Source organism: Argopecten irradians, chromosome 11, assembly GCF_041381155.1.
Source record: "Argopecten irradians isolate NY chromosome 11, Ai_NY, whole genome shotgun sequence".
Lineage (NCBI taxonomy): Eukaryota > Metazoa > Mollusca > Bivalvia > Pectinida > Pectinidae > Argopecten > Argopecten irradians.
This window is the reverse complement of record NC_091144.1, coordinates 25,008,489-25,023,417: the sequence shown is the minus strand read 5'-3', so window position 1 is coordinate 25,023,417 and position 14,929 is coordinate 25,008,489. Positions and strand designations below refer to the sequence as shown.

At 34.0% G+C, this 14,929-nt stretch overlaps 1 protein-coding gene across 1 annotated transcript; it reads right to left on the bottom strand.

The window, feature by feature from the left end:
- Positions 1 to 3,668: 3,668 nt before the first annotated feature.
- On the bottom strand, positions 3,669 to 13,132 carry LOC138335100 (ras-related protein Rab-24-like). The gene is made up of 7 exons (XM_069284024.1): positions 12,672 to 13,132; positions 10,935 to 11,003; positions 10,461 to 10,607; positions 9,878 to 9,977; positions 8,896 to 8,946; positions 8,373 to 8,444; positions 3,669 to 5,384 (listed from the first exon to the last, which is right to left on the bottom strand). Exons 1-7 carry the CDS (start codon positions 12,801 to 12,803, stop codon positions 5,314 to 5,316), a joined length of 642 nt encoding a protein of 213 aa, XP_069140125.1. The 5' UTR covers positions 12,804 to 13,132; the 3' UTR covers positions 3,669 to 5,313.
- Positions 13,133 to 14,929: the final 1,797 nt, after the last annotated feature.

The following is a 14,929-nucleotide window of genomic DNA, read 5'->3' as shown; positions in this document are numbered from 1 at the left end:
CTTAATGAAATCAGATAAATTGAAGAAATCGACATTCAGAATGAGCAAATGTATGCAAGACATAATATAATCCTTCTCGCCATTATTTCAGTGCGGAGGCAAAAAAAAGGAGAAAATTACATTAAGTTGACACAGACTTAAAGATAATTATACTAGCTATCTAGATCTCTGGTAAACAATACTTCTGATAATTCTTTAGTTAATCAGCATTATGATTACATTTTATACACATAATAGTTATTGATTCTTGCTTATCGTTCTTAATCACCTCGGGTATGTTGAAAATATACATAGGTTTTAGATTTTTTGTGTAGCGTTAGTGAAAACCAAGGACATATATCACATATATATACCTGTACATACAAACAAACAGATGATTTATAAAATTTCAGAAACATTTTTAATCAACACTAATTAAATGGAACCAGGTGATATTTTGTCCCGATGTCTATAAATAGTTTAGAATGATTGTATGAATGTGTTATGTAACATACATTTAAATTAGTAAGTAGATTTTTTTGTAAAAAATACTAAAACAAACATTCCTGAATAAAGTTAATTTTTAAGGAAATATTTTATTTTATTTATTTTTATTTTTTAACAAAGCACATAAATATATGTACGAGGAAAGTATGCATGTATAAGGTAACTGGTCATTGGTGTAGAGTTTTAGTTACTTCAGCAAAGCTAAGAGGATGTTATTTTGTCCCTATTAATCAACCATCTGATGACGGTGGCCTGATAATACAATAACAGAGCCCTTGATGCAGACTTGCTGAATTTAATTGACAGAGAAACCAAAGGAAACATCACAATCAGAACTCCAAGCAATGTTTTTCATCATATTTATTAAAATGATTTTTCAGGAAAGCCTTTACATAATTTTTTATTATAACCTCAGATTAAAAGAACATACACTGTAATTATTAACATACAAATTAAACAAACGGTCAATCTAGGAAGATCTTGTCTGCAACGTCGGTTGATACATGTATGTACTTTTTAAACAGAAAAAAACAACAACTTGCAAACAACAAAAATCAACAATTTTGTGCAAGGACAATGAAAAACAGTAACATTATGAAAATAGTTACAATATATCTTCAGAGAAAATGATAATACAGTGTAATATAAATAATAGATACTCAATTCAATAATTATTCCTTTATTTTTATGCTAAATGGGTGACAGCAAGAGTAATTAGAAATATTACAGCAATTTTGGAGAATTCATTGCATTAAATATTAATTAAAACTAAAATTAAACATGTGAAATAATTAACTCTGCTAATACTACAAGAATTCAATAAAAGCTATAGATTATTAGATGTGATATGAATCCATGGCTTTCTATAATCTATTATACTCTGCTGATCATGCCCATCATGCTGATCATCATGCTGATCATGCTCAAAATTATGCCTCTAAAATCAAATAGTATATGCAGTGAAAATTTACAAGGATTTTATTCTCCTCAAGCAACAGATCAAAAGAAAATGAAACTATCTCTGGCTGTCTTTGAGCAGTATCAACTTTTACAAGGGATATACAAATACATATTTGTGTATTGTAAACCACTGAATTTTCATGTATACAATATTTTACATCTTCATTACTTTTAACATATTCACGAATACATAAATTTGCTCACAATCGTACATTCGTTTTATACCATTATTTGCTAAACATTTGAATTAATGTTCCAGCTCTCTTTTAAAGTTACGCAAAATTTTGTATATGGTATGTGATTTACAGTAGTATAAAACCTAACAATGCCAGCCTATATTTGTTTAATAATTTAGAAAAAATACATAATGCTCTATTTGTGCTTAAGAAGGCAGAAGTCAATGTAATTGGATAACTTAATTAATCACAAATGATATATAATATGTGATTAGAATTATTACAAATTGCACCAACCCTTTTAACAAAAACTTCTGGTTTTGATACAACTATATTCAGTCATTAAAAGCACATTGTTATAAATCAATACACTGTTTACAATGTACATCTACAGAAATGTATATAAATACCGGGTACAGCAAACATTGAAATGTAAAAAGCAATGACTTTGGCAATGAATATTAAATACATTTCAGATTTTAGTTTGTGTATCCGCTCATTTACCCTTAAACATTTATATTGAACTGTTCCACTCTTTGTTTAAGATGAGTTCAAATCCAGAACAAGTGTTTACTAAACAATCATCCTGGTGCCGAAGACATCGAGTACAGACAAGTCATACTTTAATGGTGTAACACTTGTGGTTCACACACACACAAACACACATGAGGGGTTGCGGTGGTCGAGTGGTTAACTTGTCCTGACATATTACCACAAGCCCTCCACCTCTTGGTTGCGAGTTTGAATCCCATGTGTGGCACAGTTGCCAGGTACTGACTGCTGATTGGTGTTTTTTCTCTGGGTTCTCTGGCTTTCCTTCACCAACAAACCTGGAACATCCTTAAATTACCCCGACTGTTAATAGGACAATAAACTAACAAAACCAAAAATCAAAACCAGTCACCCACACAAGAACAAATGGATGGTTATACACGTACTCTAACTGATGATTACCAGGTAGCATATTAAACAGGACTATAGTTAAGGTGTTTAATATGAAGGACTTATTCAAAAAGCACTTTGTACTAAATACATGTAAACCTTTACAGCACCGCAATACCTTCTGAAAACACAAAATTTGAATAAAAAATAATTACATTTTACTTTTAACTGTGCGCTGTACATAACATTAAACAATATAATAGAGTAACTCTGTTTAATAAAGACTTTCATTTCACATAACTAAATATCTTTAATATTATTAACATGTGAGCATATAAAATTAACAAGAGGCCCATGGGCCTTAACGGTCACCTGAGTTCAGAAATAGAATGAAACAAAGACATGCATATAAACACTATATATTTGCCCATCAGGCCCTTGAAGTCAGTCAGTGATTTTATAAATTTGACTTTTTAATCTATGAAGGATATTTGGTTCCATCAAATCTGTGAATTTAGAAGAAAGATTTTTGAAATGTTATTCATTTTGACCCCTTTTGGCCCCACCCCTCTTGCCCCTGGGGGTTGGCCAGGACCAATATGGATATGGATGTTAAAATGCTATTTCAGACAAATAAATCTAACCCAGTTTGCCTTATTTCCTATGAAAAATAGGCAAATAATGTTCATAAATGTGTTTTTCCTATATAAACTAAAGTAAACTTGACCCCCTCCCCAGAGGGAAACATGAGACCCCAGGGTCATTTTATTCACAATTTTTGTAAAGGACTTTAAGACCTTTCCATCTATGCAGAGTATTTGATTCTACCAGTTCCAGAATTTCAGAAGAAGATTTTTGAAGTTTTAGCCTATTTGACCCGTTTTGGCCCCGCCCCTAAGGCCCCTGGGGATCAGTCATGGAAAATTTGGTAATAAGATTCAATGGCCATCACATAATTATATGGATAATTCTGACTACAATTGACTAATTTCCTATTACAAATGTATAATGCTAAAAAAAAGTGTTTTCCCTATATAAACTACAGTAAACTTAACCCCCTCCCCAGGGGGAAACCTGAGACCCCAGGGTCATATAATTCTCAATGTTCAGAAAACACCTTAAGACCTGTCCATCTATGAAAAGTATTTGATCCTTATAATTCACAATGTTTGTAAAACACCTTAGGACCTTTCTATCTATGAAGAGTATTTAATTCCATCACATCTGTGAGTGGAGAAGAAGATTTTTGAAATTTTAGTCAATTTTACCCCTTTTGGCCCCTCCCATAGCTCCCTGGGGGGTGGGGACCATATAATTCACAATTTTGATTGACCTTATGCCTTAGAAGGTTTGTGCAAAATTTCATTGAAGTTGCTTCATCAGTTTTGGAGAAGAAGTCGAAAATGTAAATTGTTTACAGACATACGACTGACGACGCACGACGACGGACAAAAGGCGATTAGAATAGGTCACTTGAGACTTCGTCTCAGGTGACCTAAAAATCAGACTAGTTTGGTTGTGCAGTTCAAAAATTAAATCCTTACGAAATGTTACCACATGATCAATCACCTTCTCTCAATCTGAAATACTCCTTAGACTATAATTGTATTTAAGACCATCTTCAGCATACATGTATGTGATATCACAGCTTAAGACTGTAAGATATACATATGGACTACTAGAACAGTCACTCAAAAACGATACTGACAGTGTAATTTTTTAATACTAGAAATCTTTCTTGATATTTGCCCTATTGATTTTGAGAAGAGGTAAGTAGTAGCATTTGATCAGAAACTGATTATGACGCAGATAAGAATCTACCATTTCCCTCTCAAACTTAAAAAAATTATACATGTAAAACATCAGAATTTATTTACCATCATAACAATACATGTACAGTAATATTTTTACAATCTCTGTTTGCACATGTTGGCAAAATATTTTGAAAGTAAATATATGTATAGGAAATACATTTTATTACACATGCACATACACGATTCTTCTAGCTGTAATAATAGATATATACTTCATACGGGATGTACAAAGACAACTAGCAGATCAACAGCATAATCCTACTGAATATAACATAACATCAACCATTTTATGCTGTACTGGGCTGTATGATACAAAGGAAACCATTATCAATACTGATACATCTTATCAGGCTATAACTCCAACAATGTTAGAGGTATAGCATGACGAGACACTTTTGATCATTGCATTATACCAATATTGCCTATCAGAAGTTTCTAAATATCGAGCATGTAATATTATTAGATTAAAGATAATGCAGAAACGAAACTTCCAAAGGCATCAAAACAAGTATCCATTCCCCATGAGAGTTTACAAGAGAATGAGTCACACACAGGTTTGTTGCGTCATTCTCGATCTGTAAGACTGGCTGATTTGGACTCAGCAAGACTTATGCTGACTAGCTGAATGATGACACTCACAGTGAAACAGTTGTGTACATTAAACAAATCCATGAAAAGTTCTTGAATCTTTACCTTCTCAAAAACAATTTAACCACCAATCACATCACATAGTAAAGTAAATATAAAAAGTGAACTATTGAAAAATATTTTTTTTGTGAATGTTATAATGACAAAAGCACAAACTCTTTTCATCATCATAACTCTTATTATAAAAGTAAAAGACTATCAACATTACCCACACTTTCAACTCTAATGACCAATAATCATTTTTAATTATCAACAATAGGAACATCTAGCTCCTTCAGTTCTGATCAAGTTGATCACAGTTCACACAGTTCGGAACTCCTCTGTGTTTTTCACCCAGAAACAGTATATCAACACTGGAGGCACCTCCACCTGCTTTTAGGAGCAGAAAATTCATCCAGCACCACCGACTCTGTTGCTCCTGTAACATAAGAATAAACATTCACAGCCTCATGTGTATTATATTGTCAGATTATTAGGGAACTGGGTGCTTATAGGGTCGAATACAGTATGCACTGTACTTTATCTAAAGTGTATAGAGAACCACAATGTACTGATATAAAAAATCTGATAATCTGAGCTGATGTACTATCAGTGTTGAGTCACACTAGAAGGAAGTAGTAAACTATTTCTGTACGTCCTGTTGGTAACCTTATGGGACTATACTGAGCATTCCTAGTAAAAGTTATTCTAGTTATTTCAAAGTTCTTCACTTCATGAGTAATAGGAAGTATTCATCTTTTAGACCAAGACATCTTCACTATAATCACTGAAGTATACTGACACAAATCTTAATTTACTTCACATCTCCCCCATTGACATACTAATAAGCTAAATGGCAGTTGCTACCACATGTTTATAGTACCCAGTGCCTTAGGTTATACAATATACAGTTTGTTACATCAGCAATGTCCATCTACTACAGTTTAATCTCAAAGTCTGCCATTGATTCAGAACATTACAGGCTATAAACTACAGGATAGGACAGACACAGACACTATACACACTACAAATGAATCATGAAGTACAATGTCTGTCCTTACCCTTCTTACTATTCCCTTTTCCTCACTACATCTGTACATCATGCCATTCCTCCTCCCACCTTCCCTGACCCACTCTTTCAAAATTTATCCCTTTCCCTTATTCTCCCCTTCCTCCACTCCCTTCCGTAAACTCCAATTTTTCCCCATACTCTAGCCTTTCTCACTCCATCCATTTCCTTTCTACTCAAACTCCAATCATTATCTTTCTTATATTTCATTCTTCACCTCAATTTCTTTCCCACTCTCTCCCATCCAAAGATCCCCCCTTCCCCCATATCACCTAAACTGTACATATTAATAATATTGAGGTTCTATGGTAACATCAATTTGATAAAAATATAACATTAGTCTTCATAAGAAAATGTATAAACTGTATTGTATTTCATCAAAGATGAAACAATCAGAAATACAAGAGATCCCAGATGGATCTTGGCGCCTACTACATTTAAAATTTGAGACAGATCCCTTCAGTACTTTCTGAGAAATAGCAGTAACAAACTTCAGTTGTCAAAATCCAAGATAGCAGTCCATCAGCTAGCTCGTTAATTGATCGGTTCAAAAATGGAATATGCACAACTAGGGCCCTAGAGGAACCTACATGTAAAATTTGAGACAGATCCCTTCAATTCAATCTGAGAAATAACAGTAACAAACTTCAACTATCAAAATCCATTATGGCGACCTCTCTGCCACCTTGTTCACCCATCAGTCACTTTGGGAACCTATATATAAAATTTGAGACAGACCCCTTGAATACTTTCTGAGAAATAGCGCTAACAAACGTCAACTATCAAAATCAAAGATGGTGGTCTATCGGCCATCTTGTTCTTTGTTCAGTAGGGATCTTGGCGCACACCAAAGAATGATCTATGTCTGACAATGGAAAGAGGGATCTTTTCTCTGCTTTTCAAACTTTTACTACATACTACTACATATGATATTTGAGAAAGATCCTTTCAGTACTTTCTGAGATATACAACAGTAACAAACTTCAATTATCAAAATCCAAGAGATGGCTCCCTGTCCGCCATCTTGTTGACAGATCGGTTCAAAAATGCAATATGCACAAATTAAGTCCTAGGGGAAGCTACATATAAAATTTGAGGCAGATTGCTTCAGTACTTTCTGAGAAATAGAAGTAACAAATTTCAATCATCAAAATCGAAAATGATTGCTTGTCGGCCATTTTGTTGACAGATCGGTACCAAAATGCAATATGCACAATAAGACCCCTTGGGGAACCCACATATACAATTTGAGACAGATTGCTTTAGTACTTTCTGAGAAATAGCGGTAAAAGCTTCAACAATCAAAATACAACATTGCGGCCTGTCCAAAAATGTAATATGCCCAACTAGATCCCTAGGGATACCTGCACATGAAATTTGAGACAGATCCATTCAGTATTTTCTAAGAAAAAGCAGTAACAAACTTTAACTATCAAAATCCAAGATGGCAGTCTGTTGGTCATCTTGTTGACCGATTGGTCCCAAAATGTATTATGCACAACAAGGGCCCTAGGGGAACCCACATGTGAAATTTGAGAAGGATCCTTTCAGTACTTTCTGAGAAATAGCAGTAACAAACTTTAACTATCAAAATCCAAGATGGCGGCCTGGCGGCCATCTTGTTGACCAATTGGTCCAAAAATGCATTAAGCACAACTAGGGCCCTAGAGGAACCTATACATGAAATTTGAAAAAGATCCCTTCAGCCCTTTCTGAGAAATAGCGGTAACAAACTTTAACTATCAAAATCCAAGATGGCAGCCTGTTGGCCATCTTGTTGACCAATTGGTCCAAAAATGCATTAAGCACAACTAGGACCCTAGAGGAACCTGTACATGAAATTTGAGAAAGATCCCTTCAGCCCTTTCTGAGAAATAGCGGTAACAAGAAATGTTAACGGACGGAATGACGGACTGGCGATGGAGTTCACAAACGAAAAGCGATTTGAATAACCCACCATCTGATGATGGTGGATTAAAAATGCAATACATGTATATACAACTAGGGCCCTAACGGAATCTGCATGCAGAATTTGAGACAGATCCCTTTCGTACTTTCTGAGAAACAGCGGTAACAAGAATTGTTAACAGACGGAGGGACGGACGGACCACGGACAAAAGGGGATTTGAATAAATACACAATGAATTACATGAAACTGATATATCAATACTTGGATTGCGAAATTCACGAAAGTAAATCACACACGAAAGAAAATTGATTAACAGCATTCTTTCTCAAATGCTGACCCTTATTTATCATTATCGCACAAACAAAATGCTATTGATACTCCGTACACATACTGATGCTGTTTTTTGTGAGGAAACCAAAATCAATAATTTTTCTTATTTTAAAACTTACCGTTTTCTGTTGTAGGGGGATTATTTTTCATATTGATGACGTAATTTTCAGCTATTTTATCAAACAAATCATCTGCAAACAAGTAATATGTTTGTTTAATGAACAAAAGTTTTATAACTGCTGTAAAAAATGGACTTAAAATCCCAATATTGTAATAATTAATAGCAGTATTTTGCACCATAAAACATCATATGTTTGTTTAATGAACAACAATTTTATAACTGCTGTAAAAAATGGACTTAAAATCCCAATATTATAATAATTAATAGCAATATTTTGCACCATAAAACATCAATAGTCTCTATACTGCTAAATAAGTACTCGGTATACAGCCAAACAAAATTATGCCAGATGTAGCTTGAATCTATATACAACTTATCTCAGACATCAAGGTACAGCATAACATATGATATGATATGATATGATATGATATGATATTTTTAATAATTTAGCTAGAAAAAGTTGTATACAAAATCATATGAATATACATAATTGGAAATCTAGTTGAAAACATTGAACTCACCAACTGTTTCTCCGGTTACACTTGATGTCTCATAAATATCCGACTGTAAATCTGAAAGTGAAACAAAACCAGTGTTTTCTTCAGTTTTATAGCACACAACAATAACATCAAATGTAATCTAGCTAGCTGCAACTTGAGCTTTCAAAGGAAATTAAATTTATATTTTTATTTACAATCACTTTACACTTTGACTTTAAAGTAATGAAAGCAACCCAAGCAAGAATTTCTGGTGGGAAAGTTTTGTTTGCTACTGGAGTTCAATTAAATTTCATAATTATACTGAATACCCGATTATTTCTGATTGGTTTAGATTAAAGTTCTTTTAACAGCTAAGGTCATTTAAGGATGTGCCACCTATAGGAGAAAGAGAAAAACTGGAGTATGTGGAGAAAAACCACCAACCATCAGTCAGTACCTGGCAGCTGTTCCACATGGATTTCAGACTTATGTTCTAGAGGGGAATGGTTTGTAGTAACTATTATGTCAGGGTATTTTCTTATCTTCTTAACCACTCAGCTACTGCAGCCCAAACCCCCATCCCCACTACTCAGCCACACCCTATACCTATCTATGAGTAATGGTCAAAGGTAAGGTGTAAAACAGACATTTAGCCAAAAAAACTGGGGAGGGTGTTTAAGTCAAAAGGTATACTATTAACAGCATAGCAGTAACATTAAATTCTAGCTGATAGTTTAAGTAGACAGGCATTTTCAATACCAATGCATAGCTTACAGTTAACCAACTTTCTTTAGCAGGTAATTAAATTTGTGATTTTTATTTCAAAACAACTTTGCAAAGATTAACATTCGCGTTTAAAAATTGAATGGATATTCTTATCAATATATATTGTGTATTAGATATATTAATTTGTGGAGGTATATTTTGATTAATTAACTCTGGTAGTGAAGTTTGTGAAAGTAAACAACATGCATAAGACAAATGGTTTACAGTATGTTGATAATGAGATCCTGTAGTGTTTTACCTTGTGCTAAAGATTCCACCACATCTAAACTGACTGCTCTGGAATCTGGGTCCTCATCTAACAGATCCTTCTTAGTACCACAGAGGTACATATGGCAATTCTACAATGGATGGAGGTAATGTTTGATGTCAGTAAAATTATTAAAGTGTCAGAAAAGTCAGTACAAAAGTCTTAAAAAGGTTAAAAATTAAAGAAAAAGGAATGACTAACAATAAGCTTGCCCGCATCAGAACTAAGTTTAGTTTTTGTTAAATGTGTGGCTTCATGTCCCATTATATAATTAATAACAGCCAGCATCATTTAAGGACCTGCCAGGTTTAGATAGTGGAGGAAAGCCAGAGTACACGGGAAAAAACACCGATCAGCATGCAGTCAGTACCAGGAAATTGACCCATATGGAATCCATACTCGCAACCTTAATTCACCCAGAGGTGAGGGGCTTGTAGTAATATGTTAGTACATCTTAACCACTCCACCATCATGGATAGGATCTTAGAACTATGATACAAGGAAAATACAAAATGAATATCAAATGAAAAACTTTCATTTGATGAGCTGACATAGGTTTATAATGATATCTTACTTCCTCATTGGTCTGTAGCTCACTGACCCAGAATCTGACCTTCTCAAAACTTGTCTTGTCTGTAAGATCATAACACAATATGGCTGCCCTGGCTCCTCGGTAATAGATCTTACTCATAGACTGGTATCTCTCACTGCCAGCAGTGTCCTACAGCAACAAGTTTTACAATTATTTTACCTTTGTATATCATAGAGTTAACAGCCCTTGCAGGAAGGTATTGACGATTTCATCATTATTTTATGTCCAAAATTTACAACAACGATGGACGAAGTTGATGACTATATAGCTATAGGACATCCTAACCCTTCGGGTCAGATGACCAAAAAATGTAAATGACAATGTACATTTATTATAATATATTCAACCAAATATACAAATGATTATAGTAATTGCGGTTTTATTTATATTAATTTATATGTATACACATACAAAACATAATAATGATTGTAATTTTTAGAGATAAAATTGACTCACCCAAATATTTAACACCACATTTCTTCCTTTGCAATTCAGCTTTTTTGAAGCAAATGCTGCACCAATAGTCTGAAAACAAATATCAAAGTACTTATACCGTACATGTACATAGCAAAGTGGAGGGATACATGTTCATTGTGCACCTAGCCCTGTTTCCTTTTCTTGAGGGAGATGTCCGAATGAAAAATAAATCTTTCCAGTGAGACAATTTGACTAGACACATAGTGACAAAATAATTTCATTATACCAAAAATAAATTAAAATAAATCTCTGATTTTTTTAATACTCAACAAGAGTAAAAGTAAATCATAAAGATGTTTGCCAACAATGGCACAAGCTAAATCCCTCAGACTGTAGTGAAAGGATAAATTGTACATCAAGAATGACTGTCTTCCATGGAATTTTCTTGAGGTAGAAGTTAAGTCAGAGAGAAAAATAAATCTTTCCAGGAAGATAATTCTAGATGTATTCTGACACTGTGACACATAGAATTAATGTAAAATATATTATAAAATAATTCATAAAGATATTTTCCAACAATGCTACAAGCTAAATCCATCGAAATGCAGTCAATTGCAATGAAACCATCATACATATTTATGTTGGCCCTAACTCCATGATATAAGCTATTAATAACTGTACTGCATATTTTTCGGATATTTTTGTTGTTATTTTTGTAGCATCTTTGTTGTAAAGAATTTAGGAAACTTTCTTGGGCCTCCTGGTTCAAAGCCGATTAACCATTTCATCTGCGCTTCGATTTCAGTTATTCCGCATAAAATTATAGTTCGGTTATATCGAAGACAAACGATGATCTATCGGTACATACTGTTTTCATAATTAAAAACAACAACCAAACAATGCATGGTAAATGACTGAATGCACATATTTCTAATAATATTGATTATCTGACGCTTGTGACGTCACCGGTTCGAGAGTTTGACGTCACATGCGCCGACTGTTACATGAATGGCGTAAAATTCCGCCAAAATTAGCGTAAAGGTACCAGACAGATCGGACGAGATAGAAAAATCTAAAATCTAGCACCGGGTATCATGCGAGATTTCCCTGTCCAAGGTGCGAGAAAAATAAATCTTTCCAGGAAGACAATTCTAGATGTATTCTGACACTGTGATACACAGGAATATAATTATTTTATTTTAATGAAAATAAGTAAAATTAAATCCATAATTTTTTTTTTATATTCAATATCAACAAGAGTGTTAAAATAATTCATAAAGATATTTGCCAACAATGCAACAAGCTAAATCCATCGAAATGCAGTCAATTGCAATGAAATCATCATACATATTTATGTTGGCCCTAACTCCATGATATAAGCTATTCATAACTGTACTGCATATTTTACAGATATTTTTTTGTTGTTATTTGTTGTTATTTTTGTAGCATCTTTGTTGTAAAGAATTTAGGAAACTTTGTTGCCATTTCTGGTTGAAATTGCAGACAGCATCCATTTCCAGCCGCGTACTATTATTTCCTTCCAGGAGTATTTCCCTTGAAACATCCTTATTAGCTTGGTGTCAATAAACAGAATAAATGCATTAAAATTACAATATTCAATTATTGAAATGAAGCAGTAGGGAAGTTAATCTGTCAGACTGATATTGTTGAGAGGCCACCCATAACTTTAAAGAATCAGTTAACTTGAAAATTCCCTATAGGAAAGCATAACAGAAGTTAAGAAAAAAATCTGAATACAAACCAAATAAAACTTACATTAGAATACGGAGTATCGTTGTAGGACTGGCTAATATATCTCTGTACCAGACATGTCTTCCCAGCATAGGCTTTACCTAGCAACACAACCTTGATGTCAACATGATCCATTGGTTTCCCACGTCTCATCATTCTCAGTTATTATCTTCCATACAACAACCAATATTTTAAATAAAATCCATGTCTATAAACATTTTGACGGACGTTACAATCCAAACCATTCTACTTTCAGTTTGTCAAATTCATTATGCGTCTGTTCTGTGTAACTTGAATAACGAATCAAGTTGTCAGATCGTTTCTCCTTTCCTTCTTTAAAATAAATAACAAAATACTTTTATGAACCGTCCAAAACAAAATACGTATCAATACTACCTAAACATCTACAACGTAAATTGTGAAATTGAGGAAATAAGTAAACACCCTCTTAAAAAGCGTCTGATAGATCAAGATCAAATCAGGGTTCGATAAATGTTTCTTTTTTTCTAAATGTAGTTAGGTAAGAAAATTTCCGGAATTTTCTTTTAAGACAAAAAAATATATTATTTGATAAATAATCAAGTTTACAGGTTCATTTACTTCGAAATCCTCGCAAAATTAAGTTAATACGACATGTACCTAGATACTATTTGTAAATTGCAAATTTGCTAATTAGCTTATCCCAGATTGAGGGCGGGAGTCATTTTAAAATCAGTGAACAGTCAAAAATCTTTTCCAAAAGTGTTGATGATCACTGAACCAAACTGTTTACCGAGGCCAAATTTGAAGAAAGGGCTCGATTACCCGAAGACAAAGCACTGATCTACATTCAGTATAATACATACTACTGTATACCTGGCTAAAATGGCTGTGCAATGGTGGTGGCAGGACAACTACATGTAGGCAGACAGCAGACATATATCACTAGAAAATTTAGACCAATGGATAAACAGGAACGTGTGACTTTGCAATAAGAACCTGAGTGAGAAGTCACCACCTGACATCTTACATGAACTTTAGAAAATAAACAATTTCGTACAATCGAGAAGGTGTGTTTCATCCAAACAAACCAAAATGGACTTCCCAAAAATAGCGGGCATGGATACAAGATTAAACAAATCAAAGAGAGTACTTAAAAAAGACTTAATTATGTTGAAACAGACTAAAAAAGTTGAATTTAGAAATCCTGAAAGTGTCGAGAAAACAGTCAACAAATTGAAAGGTACCGTTCTTTCTGAAATCAAAGGAAGAAGTTTTCCAGAGATGTGTTGAAATCTAGAATACGAGAAATGGAAGACCAACGGAGGAGAAAACTGAATTTGATGTTGTACGGATTTAAAGAATCTACAGCAGAAAGTACACAGGTGAGATATCCAGCACCTATTGAGAGATTTGTGTTACGGAGTCGGCATTGAAAATCCAGATTAATACAAAAACATCATACTACATATCATAAGGATAGGAACCTTGAATAAGGACAGTGGAAAACCGAGGCATGTAAAAATAGTTTTCAAAGACAAAGAAAGTAGGAAAGAATTATTAGACAATAATAGAAAGATTTTCTTCTTTGCTGAAGAAAGTCATAGTCACTCGATATCTAATACTAAAACAAAGGGGGGCATATAAATAACTTAAGAATGAGCTGCCCATGATCACCACGTAGGAGGAAGGGTGAAATGTGATAATAAAAGGAGACAGAATTGTACCCGTTCAGCAAAATCAGGAAAGTTTTAAAATTTCTGTTTAAAAAACATATGCTTGCATAAAAAATAGGACTCCGTCTATCAAAGGAAGGGAGTTAAATCTTACAGTACTATGAAACAAGTCACCTCAGATCTGGAGCAGGATAAATCAGCACGAGATTGTCTATATCAATATGCTGCCTACCTCCCGTAGCCCACATGGGGATCACTTGATGAATAGAGTGCTCTACCACAGGTGCCTCTCTGGAGTTTACGGGTATAGGTAGTAATCCATTTGACTCGGAAACAATGATAGACGAAAAAGGTGATCAAGGTGACTTATCAAACATAGGCGGAAGTGAGGCCGGAGATCAGGCATCTAGACATTTCGACGGAGTGGACACAGCAATAATATACTCCATAGAATTAGATCAAAACTCAAAGCAATCTCAAAGGAACTAGGAAACAATAATGTGGACTCTCTCCTTAACATTGAAATTACGTGTATCAATTGACCAGAAACATCAAGGAATCATAGCTCTTTCAGAAACACTAAAAGCAATCCAGGTAACTTGAATTTAACATAGAAGGCTACGGTAT

Bases quoted from the DNA above. Each gene is read 5' to 3' on its own strand.
- LOC138335100 (XM_069284024.1), bottom strand. From the start codon at position 12,803: ATGATGAGACGTGGGAAACCAATGGATCATGTTGACATCAAGGTTGTG. The intron at 9,978-10,460 runs GTAAGATATCAT...CATCCATTGTAG, and splicing joins AGCTACAGACCAATGAGGAA to AATTGCCATATGTACCTCTG. The intron at 8,445-8,895 runs GTGAGTTCAATG...ACTTGTTTGCAG, and splicing joins TGTAACCGGAGAAACAGTTG to ATGATTTGTTTGATAAAATA.